General features: G+C 35.4%; 3 protein-coding genes across 5 annotated transcripts; all 3 read left to right on the forward strand.

Annotated features, from left to right (window-relative positions):
• The first annotated feature begins 847 nt into the window (after positions 1–847).
• Positions 848–10,606, forward strand: LOC121772297 (ATP-dependent DNA helicase Q-like 4A). Of its 2 annotated transcripts, none has more exons than XM_042169334.1 (26): positions 848–1,072; positions 1,282–1,360; positions 1,468–1,626; positions 2,001–2,055; positions 2,616–3,017; positions 3,102–3,266; positions 3,346–3,476; positions 3,802–4,171; positions 4,247–4,378; positions 5,090–5,176; positions 5,285–5,412; positions 5,928–6,048; positions 6,319–6,470; positions 6,542–6,677; positions 7,193–7,316; positions 7,389–7,459; positions 7,589–7,657; positions 7,813–7,941; positions 8,026–8,184; positions 8,337–8,417; positions 8,495–8,656; positions 8,821–8,876; positions 9,504–9,636; positions 9,724–9,818; positions 9,914–9,991; positions 10,070–10,606. In XM_042169334.1, the coding sequence occupies exons 2-26, from the start codon at positions 1,341–1,343 to the stop codon at positions 10,443–10,445; spliced, it is 3,591 nt and encodes a 1,196-aa protein (XP_042025268.1). In that variant the 5' UTR covers positions 848–1,072; positions 1,282–1,340; the 3' UTR covers positions 10,446–10,606. The 2 variants fall into 2 exon arrangements, with proteins under 2 accessions (XP_042025268.1, XP_042025269.1); XM_042169335.1 differs by having other exon boundaries at positions 9,504–9,624.
• A 385-nt stretch (positions 10,607–10,991) lies between these two features.
• LOC121772298 (ubiquitin-conjugating enzyme E2-23 kDa-like) lies at positions 10,992–14,085 on the forward strand. 2 transcript variants are annotated; one of them, XM_042169336.1, is made up of 7 exons: positions 10,992–11,148; positions 12,116–12,187; positions 12,380–12,459; positions 12,815–12,929; positions 13,240–13,292; positions 13,495–13,623; positions 13,733–14,085. In XM_042169336.1, exons 2-7 carry the CDS (start codon positions 12,144–12,146, stop codon positions 13,873–13,875), a joined length of 564 nt encoding a protein of 187 aa, XP_042025270.1. In that variant the 5' UTR covers positions 10,992–11,148; positions 12,116–12,143; the 3' UTR covers positions 13,876–14,085. The 2 variants fall into 2 exon arrangements, with proteins under 2 accessions (XP_042025270.1, XP_042025271.1); XM_042169337.1 differs by having other exon boundaries at positions 10,996–11,148; positions 12,120–12,187.
• Positions 14,086–16,095: 2,010 nt separating this feature from the next.
• On the forward strand, positions 16,096–18,278 carry LOC121770906 (E3 ubiquitin-protein ligase RNF170-like). Its single transcript, XM_042167680.1, has 5 exons — positions 16,096–16,418; positions 16,492–16,679; positions 17,278–17,367; positions 17,437–17,488; positions 17,899–18,278. Exons 1-5 carry the CDS (start codon positions 16,187–16,189, stop codon positions 18,045–18,047), a joined length of 711 nt encoding a protein of 236 aa, XP_042023614.1. The 5' UTR covers positions 16,096–16,186; the 3' UTR covers positions 18,048–18,278.
• Positions 18,279–20,448: the final 2,170 nt, after the last annotated feature.

The raw sequence follows: 20,448 nt of genomic DNA on the forward strand, positions 1-20,448 counted from the left end.
ACATGTTTTCGCTGCTTCCAGAAAATCCCCCGTGTTTTGGCATTCTTTGTTATCTTATCTCTACTACACAAAGTATTTTATAGCTTTGTGTTTTGTATCGTTATTTTTATTGAATGTGTCTTTGTTATCTATCTTCAACTCAAGTAAACATGTTCTTAAAAATATTCTATGATGCAAAATAAAAGATTCTCATAGCTTTGTAGAAGTGCATCAAGGCAATGTAAATGCAGATGAAATTTGAAACGTAATAGTAGCTAGGATTTCAAAAATTATCCCTCATTCCATTTTTCCATTTTTTTAAAATAGAAACTTTAGAAACTACATTAATTTTAATATAAAATTAATAAAATAATAGATATAAAGAGAAAAAATGAGTAAAGTAAGTGGAATTAGTGTTAGTGGATTGAGAGATTCCTTTTCTGAAATGGAGAATATCTATTTTTTAGAAATCGGACAAAAAAGAAAAGAATTTATATTTTTAGGAAACGGAAGGAGGAGTAATAGTTTACATCAAAAAGTTGTGTTATCCACAAAGCTGTAGAGTGGTTAATGTATGAGGCTAAATATTTCGGGTTGACCTTTTAATTCATGTTCATTTTTCAATAAAAAGAAATCAGTCTTTAAAAATCTTAGTGTGAAATTCAAAATAAAATTAATATTATACATTATTAAAATAAATTTTCCCTGAAATTCCCATACTAAATCGAACTGAATAGTCTCAGTTTTGTATAATATATTCCAAATAAAACCACAAAAAATAAAAATATTCAAATTAGTTTCGGCTCGTTAAACGTAAAGAAGGTCACTAGCGGCACGGGCAAGCAATGGATTCGCTTGAGCCCGTGAGGGTTGCTATTGATTGGGACGAAGCCAGTCCACCAAATATAGGCCCAAGTCACAAAAATTCTAAAATTTGCAATTATTGATATCCCGCCAATCTCCTTCCTGAAGCTTTTCCCCCACTCTCCTATTCAAGCTTCGCATCGGTTCAATCCCGTTATTAGTTGGAACTGAGCTTACTGCTTCTTAGGAATTGCCGGAGCTCTGATTATCCTGGCTTTCTTAACGGCTGGTTTGTTTTCCCATCATTTTCGATTTTGTCAGTGCATTTTTGTGGATTTGAAGTTTCATCTGCATTTTTGCTGCTTCTAGAAATTCAATTTTGCTCGGGAGATACGAAAGCGTTGAGATGATTTATGCCGGAAATTCGTTATTATGAAATGAGAAATGCACTTTAGGATTCTCACTGATTTTTTCTTCTAAAATTTGCTTAAAATATAGGATGATGATCTGGCTTTTCCGACGATGAGGATTATCAGGAAGAACAATTTTTAGTAGTGATGAAGCAAAATCATTCGAGGCAAGGAAAATGGGCTATCTATTTCAGTTCATGGTTTTGTTTTTTAAATAATTTTTGTGTAAGCATGCGTGAGTGTAATTTCAAGCCTAAAGTTCCTTTTGATGCAGCGGGAGCAACTCCGATGGAGGCATTAACTGTAAATTCAATTGGTCTGAGCATGCCAAAGCACATAATAACTTCTCGAGCCAAGATAAGTTATTGAGCTCGAAATTCCTGTACTCACTGTCAAGTCAGAGACCTCAAGTTGTTGAAGCAACGGGTGCTAGGTACATACTTCATTGCGTTATTTTTCTGCTGGAAATGAATATATGCTTCTGTATGTGGAATATCGTTTTCTAATATTCTCACTTTGCTCCTTTACATTCTTTCATACTTTAGAAAGTGTACCAATGTATCTAATATTATGTTCAACCTATGTAACCAAACTTGAAATCTTTTACTGGGCTTTCATTAGAGAAGATAAATTGTAGAAGCACTTAAGTACATTAAGAAGGAACTATCTCGCCCATGCTTCCCAAACCATTCTTACTCTTTGACATCCCTAAGGATTAGACTGGATGTAGGACATGTGAATGTTGGTACATTACGACGTTTTTGCATGACCTCTTTATCCTTTTTATTTTTTGTTTCCTTATTGTAGGCACTTGCTTTGTCAAGTTCAGAACGACAGGATGCAGGGTCAACAACTTGAAAAGGTGAAGTATCAATTGGATGTGTGCATGTTATTTTATTTTAATTGTTACTTAAAATATGAACAAAAATCGGTTTTGTTCTTATAATCTCAGCCTCTCAGTGGTTGTTTAGGGCATTTACATTACTTAAGGATCCTTTAATGCTTTTCTTTTCATCTTGCAATATTGTAGCTACAAAAATATATGCCGTTTCCCCTCTGCATTAGACATAAGAGGTTGCATATTTCCCTATTCCTGACTCAAAATGCTAAAGTTGTGTAGCATACAAATAAAATTTTATAACGTGTAAGCCTTTGATCTTTCAGTGTTCATCATATAGCTACTGAATGGAAATTATCTTATACATGTAAAAATTTCCCTTTTCTGAGTTGTTATTGCTGGTGCCCCCCCTCCTAATTAGGCTAATGCTTAAACAGAAATGTCTGTATCATACTTTTTGGCTTAGCATCGTGCTCCAGTTGACCTCCCCGGGTGGCTTGTTGTGAAGCTTTTGATAGAGTATCTATCCTTAGTTTAAGATAATTTTTTTTATCAAGTGCTAATTGGAGTGTAAATATCAGCAGGCCTGGCAGCTGCTTTCTAGCCTCCAGTTATCTTCTAGAAGTTATAGTAAACCTGGGAAAAGCATTCCTTTAACAAAGAATGTCAATGCATCTGTATCTGGAGGTTCAAGACAAACCACACAGCTATTCCAATCTGATTTGAAGAGCATGGCTGCAGGGCGATCTCAAAATCATAAAAACTTTAGTAAAGGTGATGTACAAGTTGGTGGGCCCAGTAAAAGCCTGAACAGTTGTTATACAGGCAACACTGTTGAGGTTAAGGAAGGTAGACAGTATCCAACCGTGCAGAATGGCTCACACTCTGTCCATCACACTGCAATTAAATCTACTATGCAAACAAGTACTGGGAATGACCTCAGGTCTTCCTTTGCTGTTGACATAGATGATGATGACATTTTGGAGGTAATTCATTCAGTGGCTTACAGTATCAGTATGTTTATGATTAAATTTGTACTGACAAGAATTGACAAAAATCTCTCTTTTCAGGATATTGATGTGGACCAAATAGTTTTAAATCATTATCAGTCAACACCTCAACCATCACTCTCTAAAATTCCACCAATTACTCCACTTACGGTTAAAAACAATTATCCTAACGATGAAATAAATTTACCTCCAGAGCTGTGCTTGATATGCAGTCACGGTTGTAAGGTATTATTTAATTTTACCTATCAACGATTCACAATTCAGATATACTGCCAAATTCTAATAATGGACTTTGTTGGAGCAGATAGGTCTGTGCTCTGAAGCTTCAGACCACCTTAAAATGTTGAAGGATACCCTGATAGCTATATCAAATGATCTAATAGACAATGTTGATGATATGTCTCCTGAGAAAGTAGAGGCCCTTCGCCAGGAAAGGTTTGTGTATCTTTCTATCCACTGCCTACACTTTCATGATTTAATTGTTTTCTGGAAGCAATGTTGTGGTCAGAATATTTCATGAACAAACTAGAATGACTGCTGATGCAGAGCTACCATTTCCAGAATTTGTATATCAACATGGATTTTCTGTATGACATATAACAGTTGATTTAGAATGTATAATTTCCTGAATGATTTTACAATACTAGTCTTGCATTATCTACTTTTCCTATTAGCCTTTGTCCAAGTAATGCATCAAAGGAATTTTATTTATCTGACTTCTGAAATGTTATCAATTAATCTATTTTTATGATATTGTTAGGCAGCAGCTGAAGGAACAAATTAAGCAGCTTGAGAAGCATATTCCTAATATGTCCGTCAACGAGGAAAGAAGAACATCACATTTTTCAGCCTCTACAGCAACACCTATGGCTTTTCACTACGAAACTCCTGGCACAGTGCCGTACACAATTGGTCCCACAAGACTTGATTCCCAGTTCCAAGAAAACAATTCATTATACGACTCTGATAGATGGGGTTCATCATCATGCTATACAACAGATGGTATAGGTTTTTCAACTCCATATGAGAGGACACCTTATGTGCCCAAGAATATTGAAGTTAATTACATAGACGGTTCAAATGACGAAAAATGGAGCAGTCAGGGATTTCCTTGGATGAAAAAACTAGAGGTTTAATATTGGATTTCATCTTTGACTTATTGGCATTCTAACAATCTAACCTGTTGTTCATCTGTTGATTATCAGGCTGAAAACAGAAAAACATTTGGTAATCATTCCTTTCGGCCAAACCAAAGAGAGGTGATCAATGCTACAATGAGTGGACATGATGTGTTTGTTCTTATGCCAACTGGAGGGGGGAAAAGTCTGACTTACCAGGTAAAATGTTTTCTTTTACATAATTGCCTTTTTTTCCTTTTGTTCAGCCTACAACTATTTGCACTGTGAGACTTATGAGCTACACTCTCTCCCATACTATTTATCAATGATATATTCTTTTCAGTTCAAGCTGAGATTTTGGATGAGATCTTTGTTGTATTGTGATTCATTATTATTATTCAGCTGCAAATTGAATTCTCATTTAAATTAAAAACTGAAAGCTGATGATTCACATTTTTGCTTTCATCATCATCAGTGGCTACTATCTGCGATAGCAGGAAAGAATTTTTTTTCCTGCAGCATGCAGCCTCTGCTATGTTGGATTTAATATTTGTGATGAGTCACCTGGCTTGGTATGCTAGCAATATTTATAAGTGATTTTTTTTTCAAGAAATGGAAGTAGAAATGTACTTATGACACAGCATAAAATGCTGATAAGAGTCACTGTCTTGAAATTTTACAGATTGTCCTCAGGTCAGAAATTTGCTTAACATTTGTCAATGTACTACTGCAGTGTGAAATTTTGAAATCTTCTAGTTTGTATTTTATTTTTCAGTCCTGATGTGAAATCATTTTTCCCTTCTTCTTGCAAACTAATGGACATTGAAATTCTCTCTAACTGATGGTATAAAGCGAATCTTCAATTACTTGTCACTTTGTGAGTTTTCTTTAGGTTTCCTCTAACATGATTTCGTTGCTCCTTTCCTGTAGCTCCCTGCACATATATGCCCTGGTATAACTTTGGTCATTTCACCTCTTGTTTCTCTTATCCAAGACCAAATCATGCATCTTTTGCAGGTAATCTTGTATATTAGACCAGCTAAGTTTTTTTCTCCATTTATTTCAATGCATGCTCATAAGATAAATTTCACCCTATTGTGTTTATTTTTATCAAATCACAACCAGGCAAACATAGGTGCTGCTTATCTCAGTGCCAGCATGGACTGGGCTGAGCAGCAGGAGATTCTTAGGGAGCTTAATTCAGAATACTGCAAATACAAGCTGCTGTATGTCACCCCTGAGAAAGTCGCGAAGTGAGTATATGCTCATAGTTCTATAACCCTGTCTTTAGATTGAATGCCTGGAATTGTTCTTTATTTCTTGGTCATAGGTTGTTTTCAATAAGTCATCATGCTTATGCCTCTAACTGATGCTTTGCTATAAAAATTTCAGGACAGCAAGCTTAACAAAAAACCATTTTTACTGAATTATTTCTTCTCAAAAGCTGAGTTTAGTCAAAGATTGTTTTCTTTTTTTTAGAAAATTCAAGCCTTTTCTTGGAGACATTTAATTTGAACCATAATGAGCAACATGTTTTTTTGTGCATTGTTATGATTTTCTGTCTTTTTGTATGATAGAAACGTTTGAAAAGGTAAACATCATGTCCAGTTTTTTGGGTTCATTAAATTTCATTTCAAGCTAATCAGAGTGTCATTTTGTTTATGGGTTATAGAAGAGAGTGGAATTTTAAAAGATAAGGCATTCCATATTTTCCATTGACATTCTAGGAAATTGTAAACAACTATTTTTTGTTGTTTCATGCTTGTAGAAGTGACATCCTACTGCGGCATTTGGAGAACCTACATGCTCGTGAGTATCTTGCTAGGATTGTAATCGATGAGGCTCATTGTGTTAGCCAATGGGGACATGACTTTAGACCAGATTACCAGGTTTATGATTGAAGCTATTCATATTAAACATCCGTCTTGTGTGAGTGTGGGAGTAGACTACATATTTAGAGCATGAAGTAGATGAATTGCTTATTGCTTAGAGTAATAATAAAACGCGCTGCAATAAATTCATCTGCTGATGCATTTGTGAAGATCTTATTTTTCTATGACATGTTGCAATAACTTGGGAAACAGAAATTTTCTATTTTCTACAAAAAATCATGCTTGGAATAGATTGGGTCATCCAGTTTGGTTTTGGTATCTATGCAGAGTCTTGGCATTTTGAAGCAGATGTTTCCATCTGTACCTGTACTGGCCTTAACCGCTACTGCTACTATTAGTGTAAAGGAAGATGTCGTACGAGCTCTTGGTCTAGTGGATTGCATCGTTTTCAGACAAAGTTTTAACCGTCCGAACCTGCGGTAAGTGATATCTTTGATTTATATTGCGCAAGCCGCAAGCTCGTAATTTCTAATGTTTCAAAACAATTCAGATATTCGGTCGTTCCCAAGACAAAAAAGTGTATAGAAGATATTGACAAATTTATCAAAGAGAATCATTTCGATGAGTGTGGGATCATTTATTGTCTTTCTAGAATGGATTGCGAAAAAGTTGCTGAAAAGTTAAAGGTTAGTATGCTGACTTTGATAATTCTGTTCACTAGATGGTTTTTGAAGATGGTATAATGTATATGTGAGCTGTCCCCTAATCCTGGTGTGGAATTATTCCAAATTTTGCTGAAATTGTATCATTGCTCATAAACACAATCAGCGCAAGTTTAAATATCTTAAAATCAATTATAGTTTAATGATGTTCTGCATGCTGCAACTTAAACAGGCCTCTTATGGTATTTTGGCTCAGTTCCATAATATGATTGTTCAGTTATAGACCTGTAATGGAGTATATTTTATCTGACATTCCATATTATTTGTTCTCTTTTTAAAGCACAACCATTTGAGTTGGAACTATGAACAGGATCTGAAACTTAAAAATCTTTTTATAATTTTCCTCTTAAAAGGAAATAAATAAATAAAGATAAAGTTTGCAGTTATAGCAGGGAGAGAAAGATATAGATGTTGTGCATGAGCTGTTAAAATTTCATATTTTCTTGCAATTTTATGTAGGCGCCTTGTGCATTTTTCAGGAGTATGGACACAGGGCAGGATTTTACCATGGGAGTCTGGAGGCTACACAGCGTACAATGATTCAAAGACAGTGGAGTAAGGATGAGATTAACATTATATGTGCAACAGTGGCCTTTGGCATGGGTGAGAACGCCTACATAGTTGGTTCCCTTTGAAGCTAAAAAATGTGCTGAGTCTGCTCACAAATTCTTTTAGGTATCAATAAGCCTGATGTTAGGTTTGTCATTCACCATTCTCTTCCGAAATCTATTGAAGGCTACCATCAGGTAATATCTCAAAGCATTCTTTAATCTCTGATTCTCCATTTCCCTTCTAAAAGTCCTATAATATTTGTAGTACAATACAATCATTACCATATCTTCCTTAACTGGTGAATATAAATCTACTGCAAGTAGGAGTGTGGTCGTGCTGGTAGGGATGGCCAGCCTGCATCTTGTGTGTTATACTACAGCTATAGTGATTATGTAAGTTCCATCCTCCTTTGATCATGTCGTCTTCCTAGTTTTCTTGTTGTGGGCATCTTTCTTAGTTTAGGATCGCTATCTGAAGTTCTAAAACGCTCTTATATGTTTACTTCCTGTCAAACTGAACTTGCATTTCCTAATCTGTTTTTCTGCAGATCCGAGTGAAGCATATGATTACTCAAGGTGCGTATGAGCAAACTCCCTTTGCATCCGGACATAGTCGTAGCAACATGACATCCTCTGGGAAGTTATTGGAGACAAACACTGAGAATCTTCTAAGAATGGTACTAAAAATATATTTTTCTATGCGCTGGCTAGCATCAGTATATCTTTAATAAGTATCTTCTTATTACTGGAACTGTTTTCAGGTTAGTTACTCCGAGAATGATGTTGACTGTCGACGCCTGCTACAGCTTATTCATTTTGGAGAAAAATTTGATCCTATTAACTGCCTGAAAACATGTGACAATTGTTCCAAGAACCACATCTGTGTTGAGAAAGACGTGACTGAGATAGCAAAGCAGCTGGTTAGGATTTTTAATGTTAATTGTTAATTTTCTTGTTTTTTCTTTACATCTAGAGGATAAATCGTGTCTGTAGTATTCAGTTTGTCAATTGTAAAATAGAATCAACCTCTAGTCAATTTACACTTTCTGATGTTATGCAATATGCTTTACAGGTTGAATTGGTAAAGATAACAAGACAGCAGTTTTCAACTGCCCATCTGTTGGAAGTCTACAGAGGTTCCTTGAGCCAATATGTATGTCCTGATGCAGAAGTGCATTCCTCTTTCCCTTTATTTAGGAAACTTATTTCACCGTTTTGACACAAAATCAGGTCAAGAAACACGGACATGAAGCACTGAGCCTGCATGGAGCTGGAAAACATTTGGCTAAAGGTGAAGCATCTCGTGTGTTGCGTCATTTGGTAATTGAAGATATCCTTTTTGAGGAAGTGAAAAAGAGCGATGTATATGGATCAGTGACCTCAGTGGTGAAGGTAAGCCTTTCTCATTGTTTTTGGAAGTATATGAGGTTTACACGAACAAAGAAAAGTACGCCTTTAGATCAGCTTTCCGTTCTCTTTCTTCTCCACCTGTAATCTTTGTCCATTCGATTTGCTTATTTAAGAATGAACTTTGTGCATGGATTTCTTTATCTCAGGTGAATGACTCCAAGGCCCGCAATATCTTTGTTGGAGGCCAGACAATTAGATTAAGGTAATGGTTGCTTGTATTTATGAATTATCATTGCTTTCCTTTTTGGTGTGAAGTATTTTCAAATCAAGTACTACTATTTAATATCACGGAATACTGAATGTGGATGGCAGTTAAAAAAAATTGGTAAGTACTTTTTTAATTTCCTGATGCTTCTAGCATCTGTCCATGTCAGGAAATGATTATGGTCTCATCTCTTCAGTTCAAATATATATGAATGACCATGTATAGTTCTATTGCTCTAGTAAGCTATTTACTCATTTGCTCCATCCTTTTAGTTTCTCCAACAAGCTTTTTAACTTATCACGTGATTGATACCATACAATAATTGAAATAAGGTGATATTTACTTATTGACTGTATCATTCCTGAAGTCCACTTTCAGACAACTCTTCCGTCAGCAATTTGCATTTTTGTTGAGTTGCATCTGAAATAAAAATTTCTTCTTTTCATGTGCATCTGGATTCTCTCCGATTCCTCGTAAATATGCTTCTAACCATGCTAAGTAATGTTTTCCCAGTAGCTTAACTGATTAGCCTTTTGATCTTCTAAAACAATTTCATCATTTTCTGTGGAACTATTCTGGTGATTATCTTTTACTGACACCATCATTTTGTGGAATTATCTCTAGATTCCTATCTACTGCTAAAGCTTTCAAGTCAAGTAGATCAGAAGCCACTCCAGCGAAAGGCTCACTGACATCAGGAAAGCTAACCTCTCAACAGATGGATAACACCGCCCAACCACAGCCGGTAGTGGATGTGGTAGATTCTCTGAGTTTTATTTAGTGGGTGGTTAATGAAATCTTTGAGTACTTGCAGTTACTCATCCAATGTCTGTCAACCACACAGGATCTGTCACGCAAGCTGTTTGAATCGTTGCGAAAACTTAGATCAGCCCTTGTGAAGGAAGGTGGAGATGGGCTGTGTGCACATCATGTTTTCACGTATGGCCATCTTTGAATGAGTAATCGATCCAGTTTACGTTCTTTATAATCAGGCATGCCTTACATTGTACTGCTTGTCTTCTTCTCCTTGTTAGAAATGGTACATTGCAGCAGATCGGCATAAAAGTACCTAGAACTAAAGAGGAACTTGTAGAGATCAATGGCATCGGCAAGTAAGTAACCGGCCATGTTGTTGTAAGCATCCACCCGGTGCGCTAAGAGCTAACCCCCTACATTTTCCACGATTGCAGAATGAAGCTGAACAGATACGGAGACAGGTTGCTGGAAACCATTGAAGCCACCATCAGGGAACATAACAAAGAGAAAAGTAGCAGCAGCAGCAACGACAGCCTCGACTCAAAAAGGAGAAGAGATGCTGCCAGTATCCCTGATGGGAATGATGACTTCACCGAGAGCACTGCACGGACCAAGAAAAGGCTGGTGAAGAAACAGGACAAAACCTCACAGCAACAGCAGCAGCAGCAGCAGCAGCAGCAACAGGCGTACCAGTTTGAGCTCAGTGACATCGACTTTGACGATGATCTATTTGATGTCGAAGTCGATCAAAGTACCGGTGGTACAGGTACAGTTCTACCTTCATGGTCAGGGTCAACCAATGGAAGATAACTCCATGCTTGATTTCGTATAGGTTGCTTCAAACAAGCATGTTGTACCTTAACCACAAACATTTTATAACTAGAATCTTCACTTGTTTAGTCTAATTTTTGCCATAGATGGAAAATGTATCGAAATCATCTAGTAATATTTATTTTTGCATTTGTAGGAAATCCAGATGTTATTTTATTTATTATTTCACGAATATCGTTTCATGACTTCTAAAGATCCATGCTCAATAATAAAACTCAACATGAAATCAAATCAATGACATTTAATATAAATAATTTCAGTATATTGATTGAGTTTACTAAATTAATACAAGCCCGTATTAAATAAAATTAATTAAGTAAATTTTGTGTAAATACCTGCATAAATGTTTGTAGTACAATTTCTTCGGCAATGTCATATATTTTCAAATGGTATGCTGGAACTGTAATTACGTCACTATTATCAGTATAAATCATAGTAGTAATTATTAAATCCAAATAATAGAAACTTTATTGGGGGGAAAGTAACAAGATAAAAGGAAAGCCCAATATTTTCTGTAAGCTATATATACAAAATTTACAGAAGGCAGGAATCCTTAATCATTCACAGCCGCGGCACCATCTTCTTCTTCTTCCTCCTCTTTGCAATTTGCAATTCCAATTAATAATCAAAATCAGAAGAATCCCTGCAATCCGATCAGAACCGACACGCCGCTTTCTTCTTGGTGAGTTTCTTCATCTAAGTTTCTTCTTTTGCTCTACGGTATTTCTCTCCCCTTGTCTATTTTCTAATCGTCAATGATTTGGGATTGGTTTAGCAGTACCGTTGGAGTAAATTTTTTACTGCATTTTGAGTTTTGCAATACAGATGTTCTAATTCTTATTTTCTTCGTATTATTGAACAACCAGTTCTTTATTAGCACTAGCCCACCGCCTGCTGTATTTATGGAAATACTAGTATTTTATTTTTAATTTTTTGGTTGCACAAATTTGGGAGCTGTTCAAGTTGCCGTGTTTTGAGGTTTCTGGTGATGGGAGATGTGTATTGTGCAGACATTGAGTGAGATTGGTTTGTAAGTATGTTGAGAGATGATTTGTCCCAAATTAGAAATGCCCAGCACCATTTGAAAAATAAGCAAAAAATCAATCAGTAAGATGGAGTCTTGGCAAAACCCCCCTCCATTTGTTTTTGCACCACCTTCATCTTATGTTGATAGCAGCAGTTTCCACAAAGAATCTGGGATAAGAATCAGCCCTTCTGTCCTGTTCATCAAAGTCATCTTAGCTGTGCTCTTTTTCATATCTGGTCTGCCCCATTTGGTTGTGAAATTCCTCTGAAAGAACCCCTCCTCGTCTCAGTCGAATCAGAATGTTGTTACCCCCAACTCTTATGCCCTCCAGAGGCAGCAGCAGCTCTTCCATTTACATCACTCGTTTCTCGTGTTCTTGTACATTCAGTTGTGTAATGTGCTGGTGTGATTTCTCAAAGACTGATCAGCTGAGATTGCTTCCGGTGCATTGCCATTGCCATGCTTTATATTTTCTCAAACCTGCAATTCAAAGTTTTGCTTGTACAAAATCTGAAAGCCATTAGCACACCCAGTGACATGCTTTCTTCACTCCTTACAATTCTTTCTTTAAGTTGTATTAAAAAAACTTTTTAAAATTGTTATCACTTTCTTCCTTTGTTAGGCAGTACACGGAATAGCTCTTTGACGAAATGTCTTCTCCCAGCAAGAGGCGTGACATGGATGTCATGAAATTGTAAGTGTTTCTTTTCCAACTATCTCAAGCATCATCTAGTTTGTGTTCATCAATGTTATTGATCAACAATACAATGATTTTTGCCTAATTATATTGCATTCATCGGATCTGCTTTATGATAACATTTGGGGATTGAAGCTATTAATGGGAAACTCCAAATTATTTTACCTAACCTTAATGTTTTTGTTGTAGAATGATGAGTGACTACACTGTGGAGCCCATAAATGATGGCATCAATGAATTCAATGTGGAATTTCATGGCCCAACAGAAAGTAATGCCACCCTACTTTAGCATATGATTGCCTCCATCTGATATGACTTTATTTTTTACACTTGCTTTTGCAATTATGTTGGTGATGCTATTTATAAATATATGTCACTTTAATTTTCTCATTTCTAATCCTTATATTAGCAACCTAATTGACAGTATCACAACTAGATTAATTTTTTATTAAAATCATTATTTGATTGTTTCTTATTACTTTTCTGTGTTTCTACTCCCTTGTTGGTCTTCTCGAAAGTGATTATTTCGCAAGATGCTTTTGGTGCATATATCATGAAGTGATGATCTTATAAATTTGATCTCAAGTTTGAAGAGGGTGGTTCTGACATTGATATATGTTGTAGGTCCATATGAAGGTGGAGTTTGGAAAGTTCGTGTGGAACTTCCAGATGCTTATCCTTACAAGTCTCCTTCAATCGGGTTTATCAACAAAATCTTCCACCCCAATGTTGACGAGCTGTAAGTTCTATGCACTTTTTGTTGCAGCTGTTTCAGAGGAACATAAGCCTTTGTTTCTATGACCTTTCATTCATGGAATTGCCTTTTGATGCATGTAAATAATTGGGATTTGGATACGTGATAAGTTACCTAGCAATTCTGTTATTATATGTATACTCTTTTGCACTTGGAGAAAACACTTGTATTGGTTTATCGTATCTTATCCAAATAATTCAGAAATCAAAATGTTGATCATTTCATTTTTTTGACCCTCCAGAAACTTTGTCAGGTACATTTATTATGCTTATATTTTCATATTTTTGGATGATAGGTCGGGCTCGGTATGCTTGGATGTCATCAACCAGTCATGGAGTCCAATGTTCGGTAAGTTCATCAATTGATTGGAGATGCTGACATTAACAAATTGGGGGTGTTTGTATATATCTTTATTCATATAGTAGTAGTAAAAAAGAAGACATTTGGGTTTCCGTAACTGAAATCCTAGCTCCATTTCTGTTTTACGATTATATTTGTATTGAATTTACATTGTAATACTCACATTGCCTCGGTGAAATGATATATGCAGATCTATTGAATGTCTTTGAGGTTTTCCTCCCCCAGCTTCTACTCTATCCGAACCCTTCAGACCCACTCAATGGCGATGCCGCGTCTCTGATGATGAAAGACAAAGCAGAATACGATAAAAAAGTAAAAGGTATGTCGTTTCATTCTGTCTCACGGAGAAATTAAAAAATGGCAAATGCCTTTAAATGTTGGGTCGTTGCCACACACTTTTCTCACGTATTTTTTCTTGTCCAATGCAGAGTATTGTGACCGTTATGCAAAGAAGCAGGACGCTGATAATAGCGTGAGCGATGAGAGCGACGACGAAGTGAGCGGCAACGAGGCCTACAGTGACGGGCGAAGTGAAAGCGAGGACGAAGTGGCGGGACATGCGGATCCTTAGGGGATCAATCTATTGTTTTATTAAAATTAATTGTATTATGAATGGCGACTGTAATGTATATTAGGACATTAGAGAAGCAGCTTTAGCGACTAGGTATTATAAATATGCGTGTTCTAAATTGAGATCCCAATTTCTTACATGTTTGTCAAGTTTATGTAATACTTGCACAATCATGCTTATATATTACTGTCTGATATTGGCTTGTATCTATCTATATATCTCTTTGAATCTTGCAACGTAGAATAGAAAGATGGCCTTTTGGCAAGAATTTGTTGCCTGTTTGTGTTTTTTGTGCAGAATGCCAATGCATGTTGTTCTTGACGATTATAAAATTCTTAGAAAAATATTGTATATGTTTGAACTAGTTTTTCACTTGCTCTGTTTTATGTTTGAAATAGTTTTTCCCCCTTTGTGATACGATAATACTCTTTGTTTTTCTTATTTGTTTGATTGTGATTAAGATTCTCTCTCAATAATCAATATGTTTCGGGTGCAACATTTTAAATTGTGTAATCGTTAAAAATTCTATTAGGATCGGATTTGTTGCATTTTTAGTTCGATCGTATTTTTAAAAATTTTGAATATTTGGATCGGAATAGATATTTCAAAATTTGAAGTAATACGAAATCCAAAATATATTTATCTATATAATTAAGATATACTATTATTATTATTATAAACTTTACAATGTTAAACCATTCTAATGATATTAGATTTTTGGAATTGGTGTTGAATTTTTTTAAATTTCAGATTTTTGTTATTGGATTTTTATATTAATTTTTAATTTTTTGAATTTTATAGTAGTTTGAATTTAAAATTTTTTATTTGAATTTTCAAATAATTTGTATGAATTCAATTTACATAAAACTTTGTACTCCCTACGTTCCTTTATAGTTGAGTCATTTTCATACTCCCTCCGTCCCACCATAAATGATCAACTTTCCATTTTGGATTATCCCACCACAAGTGATCAATTTCATTTTTTAACAAAAGACAAAACTCTAGCTCTCTTATTTTATTCTATTTTTCTTACTTTATTCTCACTTATCTCTCTTACTTTTCCCTCTCTTATACTTTATTCTCTCCTCTTTAACTCAACATATATAATTTTCTTAAATCTCGTGCCCAAAAGAAATCCATCACTTGTGGTAAGATGAAGGGAGTATATAGTACTAAGAACATTAGCAGTGGGGCACCCTAAGGGACACCCTAAAGCCCGCCCTATACATCGCCACGTTAGCATTTTATCCTCCTACCCTTCCACCTGCAGTGGGGCGCCCTATAAGCCGCCCTATAGGTTTCACTATTGTTTTGTTAATTAATTTAAATGTTTTCAAATATGTCAATGCAAAATAATCAAAAAATACCACGATTAATTAAAAACGGCAAATCCTACATTGATTAAAAAAAGTTTTACACGAGTTAGAAATGAAAAAAAGTTGACTACTCTACAAAAGTCCCAACTTGCGGCGCAGCTCATCGATCATCCCCTGGAGGTATTCGGCTTTGGCCGGGTCCTGACATTGCATGAGGGCATTGTGCGGAATTAAAAATGCGTTGCACCGTCCGCGCCATCGTCCGCATCGCCCACAGTGGGCGGACGATGGAGCGCCCAAGGCATCGGGCGACCTATCGTCCGCTCCATTACGGATGCTCTAACTATTTTTTCCCCTCTCTTACTTTATTCTCACTATTTTTTTTCCCTATCTTACTTTATTATCTATTTATTTAACACACTCAACATCTTTTTTTAAAATTCCATGCTAAAAAATTTCGCCTCAATTATAAGAGAACAAAATGAGTATTTTTTTTATCGGATCTGATTAGGCAAAATTCCAATCCAAAATCTAAATATCCACCCCTAACACGCGAAGTGACAAGTTGTGAAGCAGTAAATAATAATCATAAATTGACAAGTTGTGAAGCAGTAAATAATAATCATAAATTTTATAATAGAGTACGATAAAATTAGCAAAAAAAATAAAATTTTTTTGTTATAAACACCCAAAATGGATGATTTGAGTAAAATTCATAAAAAGAGAGAGGTCGATCTCAATCCTATCCAAAGACCGTAATTAATTGGAGAGTAAAAGAAGTGGGACCCAGAATCGGACAGCTCGCAACGTGTCGTCACCGTTGTTCGAAGCAATTATGCGGTGAATCGACGCCTTCCAATACCAAACAAACACAAAAACGCACACATTTTCCACGCCAAGAATCCGTGCCATTGTTGAAAATTCGTACGAGGGATTTCACCCCTCCGCACCTTTTGTTCAACAAAATAATCAAAAAAAAAAACATAAAGCAAGAGATGAATCTCCCCCGCCTACAAACAGCAGCTCAAAATCTCGAAATGGAAAACCAAGCAGGAGCTCCGGCAGTAGCAGAGTATCACGACGCTTACGACGATTTCAGAGATAAATACAACGACAACGCAATCATCGCTAAAGATGACGATTTTGGCGAGGGTGATGACGTGTGCCCCATCTGTTTAGACACCTTCACCATCCCATGCAAATCCAATTGTGGTCACTTGTTTTGTGGCAAGTTTTCCGCTTCATTTCTCTTCTATTTTGTTTCAATTGAATTTCGAGCTGAATCTTATGGTTTTTTTAGGGGGTTGCGTTCTGCAATTGTGGATGTATCGATACTCAATTCAGCCCTGCAAATGCCCCTTGTGCTGCTGCAGAATCGTCAATTTGGAGGTGCAAGCATCTGAAGAAGCTGATAATGGCGGTCGGGTGAGAAAGGAAGTGCAGCACTACAATGGCCTTTACATCCCTGGCCTCTTTGGCTCGCTCCATGTAAGAAAAACAAAACAATCTTCCCATGATTTTTCGAATTTCTTGTTTTTTGGAGGGTTTCATGTGATTCAAGTTTTTGTTCTTGATTCTGACCTGTGTAGTGTTGATGAGGCTTTGTGTGATTTTAATTTTTCCCCATAATTGTAAAATTGGTAAAAATTGAGGGTTTGTGTTGTGGAAATTTTTACACAACCTTAAACAAAACAGAGTTCCTGTAGAATAGTGTGCACAGGAAACAGAGGTTGCATAAGCCCAGAATTGATGAGTTCATATTCAAGTAAAACTTGAAGGGTGTGTGTGTGTTAACAATGATCCTGTTAAATGATTTTCCAAACTCTTATAATCATTAGACAGATACCATCTTGCATGGAAGAGACAGTCTATTTGAGAGCAAGATTTACATATGCAGATAACTTACTTATGAGGTAGACATTGAAAGAGTCAATTGGAGATCTATTGCAAGTATTTAGGAATATCTTCCATATCTTTTCAATGCATTTGTCATTTTCTTGCTTGTTTCATTTTTCCATTTATCATTTCTAGCATTCTATCCTACATTGTCTAATCCTGTTCTACTGTGGATGAATTATTTTGGCAGACATTACCATTACTAATGGGGAGGATATTCAGAGTTCTAGTGGATCTTGATTATTTGAGAGCCATCTACTACGTACTGCGCATCATCGGGGTGCGTATGATTGGCTGCATTTTGGTTACGACTTGTCTCGGTCTGTACTGATATTTGTTTCATTTGCAGTTATTTCTGGGATTCATCTATGAACTGCTCGAGTTTGAGTTTTTACCAACTGGTACGACACTTGTCTAGAATCTCATTTTCTCTTCAATTTTCCTTGAACCTTTAAAATTCTATGGATGTCTAGTTTTTTAAAATTGAAACCACTTTTCACTTTTAAGATCTAAAATCTAACTTTCATGATTCTACATAATCGTAGGATCGATCCTGAACGTGTGTCGTAAGCTCAATCAACCTTATAGCTCAAGTAGGCTTGTAAACATAGAATCTCAATAGTAGAGAAGAATTTTGAAATTGAATGATTCTTGAGTAAATATTGAGTCAAGAATCTGACTTGGTTTGATTTTTTGACCGATGTACTTTCAACTGCATTTTAGTGAATATAGTGAATAACTGATGCATCAAATTAGTAAAACAATACTAGTTGGATTTATGACTTAAATGTGTGTATGTGGTTGTGGACAGGAGGGTTGGGAATCCATAGAATGTTCGACCTCATCGCTAGCTTGCTCGTTGCTGCTCTTTTTGTGGTAGGTGTGGTGTATAAATGGACGCTTAAACGTCGTGCCAGGCTCCTGGTAGTCGTAGATACTTCGCTCAGGAATGTCACTTGATTTTGCTGTTTATGTCCAACGCCATCGTTACTTGTTGTACTTAAATAGCATTTGTATCATATATATAGGTAGATGTAAATTATAACTGAATGTAAAAAAGTCTGAATTTAGTGTATATAGTAGGATGTTGGTTGCTACACCCCACATTAAAGTGGAGGACTACCCTATATATCAAAATGATACGTATGTCTATCATTTTGATACACAGTATATATAGAGACAGATTTGTTATGCTGCGTGTGTTTGGGCACCTCTCGCCAACAACGATTACTTGACGCCAATATTAACAAATTTTATTTTTTATTTCTATTATTTGTTGTTTCTTTCGCCGTTCTTCATCTTAAATTGTGTATACTTCTATTATAATTGTATAGTAAAAAATAACAAGTAATAGTATTAAATATTTAAATACGCAATATTCTTAAAATTAAGAAAAAGATTATCTAAGAAAAACTGAATAGTAAGTATTCTGTAAGCCTGTCTACTTTCCTATGGGTGAGCAAAAAATCCGGAAATCGAATATCCGAATCGAACCAAACCGAAATTTTGAAATTCGGTTCGGTTTTTTCGGTTTTTCGGTTCGGTTCAGTTTTAAAAATAAAAAATTTTGGTTTTTCGGTTCGGTTCGGTTCGAGCGAAGAAAAAAATCGAAAAAACCGAAAAACCGAATTATATTTATATTCTATTAATTTAATATATTATATTATATATAATATGTATATTCTTTTAATATATTCTACTATATAGTAATATATATTTTATATATTATTAATTTTATATTATACATAAATATTCTATTAGTATATATAAAATAAAATACACATATATAAATATATATTTATATTATATTTATTTTTTTCAGGGTTTTCGATTTTTTTTTTCGGGTTTTTCGGTTTTTTAAGTTCGGTTTTCGGTTTTTCGGGTTCGGTTCGGTTTGGATTTTGAACTAAATTCGGTTTTTTGGTTTTGGTTCGGTTTTGGTAAAAAACGGAACCGAAACCCGAATGCACACCCCTAACTTTCCTCACTTTTAGAAATCCAATCTCTATTTTATTAGACAAAAAATTAAATAAATTTTAAAATTAATGAATCAAATATTTCCCCATGACAAGCGAACGACCCTCATATAATTTTAAACTTTAATACTAATGAGAAGCACCAACTGCAATATTTCGAAGAAATTTATATCACGTGAAAAAAGAAAATATTTACATTTTTAGCTTATATTAGCTGTTAATACTTTTTAAAAATTGAACTATTTCAATTTTTAAAATACTGTACATATACATTCACGGCGGCTATATGAACAAAAGCAAATATTAATATCTAATTTATATCACCAATTTTAAAACATAAATAATTTGATTCTTACAAATTTTGTATGTGGGGAAGACTCAATTATAAAATTTCAGAACTTGTCATTTTTGCTATTTCATCCGTCCCAATATTTATGCCTATCTTTTTAGTCGTCCTAAGTATCTAGGCAGATTTCTTGGCACATTTTTAGATTAATTATTATTCACACGCTTTTACACCATATTTTAATTCTCCTAAATATTTGTCTCCAAACTTTTTGAGTCATAGATACAGGGGCAATTGAAGTATTATTTAAATCAAAATAGGCATGAAACAAAATTTTTATAGAAATTAAGTAGTGTACTCAATTTTACATCCACTTTTTGAGAAGTGGGTAGTTAAGCTTTTAAATCCCTAAAATGAAAATCGCTATCCAAGCATTTTTATCGACAGTTTCAAAGTAGAACTTCTTAACTCTTAAGCTTAAGATGAAATTTGTATTTAACGCTCTATAATTTTAGATATTGTAATTTATTATTTTATTAGTACTGATAAATTGGACGTGTGGGCCATGGAGGCTTCAGGATCGTCACGCACAATGTACTTCCGCATTCAATTCTGACCAACGCTCAATTTACACACAATTATTGAAAATCTTGAGCTCTCCGGAAACCGAATTCGACTATGAATCCGATCTCGGAACCTATCACCGGAGAGATAAGCGGCGCGGAGGAGTCTTCCGCCGATGAGAAAGAAACAATTTCAGCAGCTGGCAATGCTGATAGTCATGAGGAGGCGTCTACATCTGATGAGCGAGAGAGGAAGTTAATGGAGAGCCCTCCCTCTGATGATGTTTGCCCCATTTGCTTCGGCAATTTCGTTGTACCCTGCCGCGCTCCTTGCGGTCACTGGTACTGCGGTGAGCTTTTTTTTTAGTTATTAATTTTTTGACTTAGGTTTTGTTATTCCTGGTCTTAAATTCTCCATACAGTGTGTGTGGTATTTGTGGAAGCTTAAGTTGCAGGATTTTGGTTAGTTACTTCCCTGAATTGGGGAATCAGGGGTTTTTTCTTCTTTAGTTCTAGAGTACATTAATCATTCCTCG

Source organism: Salvia splendens, chromosome 16 (genome assembly GCF_004379255.2).
Source record: "Salvia splendens isolate huo1 chromosome 16, SspV2, whole genome shotgun sequence".
NCBI classification, from domain to species: domain Eukaryota; kingdom Viridiplantae; phylum Streptophyta; class Magnoliopsida; order Lamiales; family Lamiaceae; genus Salvia; species Salvia splendens.

Coding starts and splice junctions, on each gene's coding strand:
- LOC121772297 (XM_042169334.1), top strand. CDS start 1,341: ATGAAGCAAAATCATTCGAG. Junction 6,678..7,192: donor AAGTTGCTGAAAAGTTAAAG/GTTAGTATGCTG, acceptor TGCATTTTTCAG/GAGTATGGACACAGGGCAGG. Junction 7,460..7,588: donor CTATTGAAGGCTACCATCAG/GTAATATCTCAA, acceptor TACTGCAAGTAG/GAGTGTGGTCGTGCTGGTAG.
- LOC121770906 (XM_042167680.1), top strand. CDS start 16,187: ATGAATCTCCCCCGCCTACAAACAGCAGCTCAAAATCTCGAAATGGAA. Junction 16,419..16,491: donor TTGTGGTCACTTGTTTTGTG/GCAAGTTTTCCG, acceptor TGGTTTTTTTAG/GGGGTTGCGTTCTGCAATTG. Junction 16,680..17,277: donor GCCTCTTTGGCTCGCTCCAT/GTAAGAAAAACA, acceptor TTATTTTGGCAG/ACATTACCATTACTAATGGG.
- LOC121772298 (XM_042169336.1), top strand. CDS start 12,144: ATGTCTTCTCCCAGCAAGAGGCGTGACATGGATGTCATGAAATT. Junction 12,460..12,814: donor ATTTCATGGCCCAACAGAAA/GTAATGCCACCC, acceptor TATATGTTGTAG/GTCCATATGAAGGTGGAGTT. Junction 13,624..13,732: donor ATACGATAAAAAAGTAAAAG/GTATGTCGTTTC, acceptor TGTCCAATGCAG/AGTATTGTGACCGTTATGCA.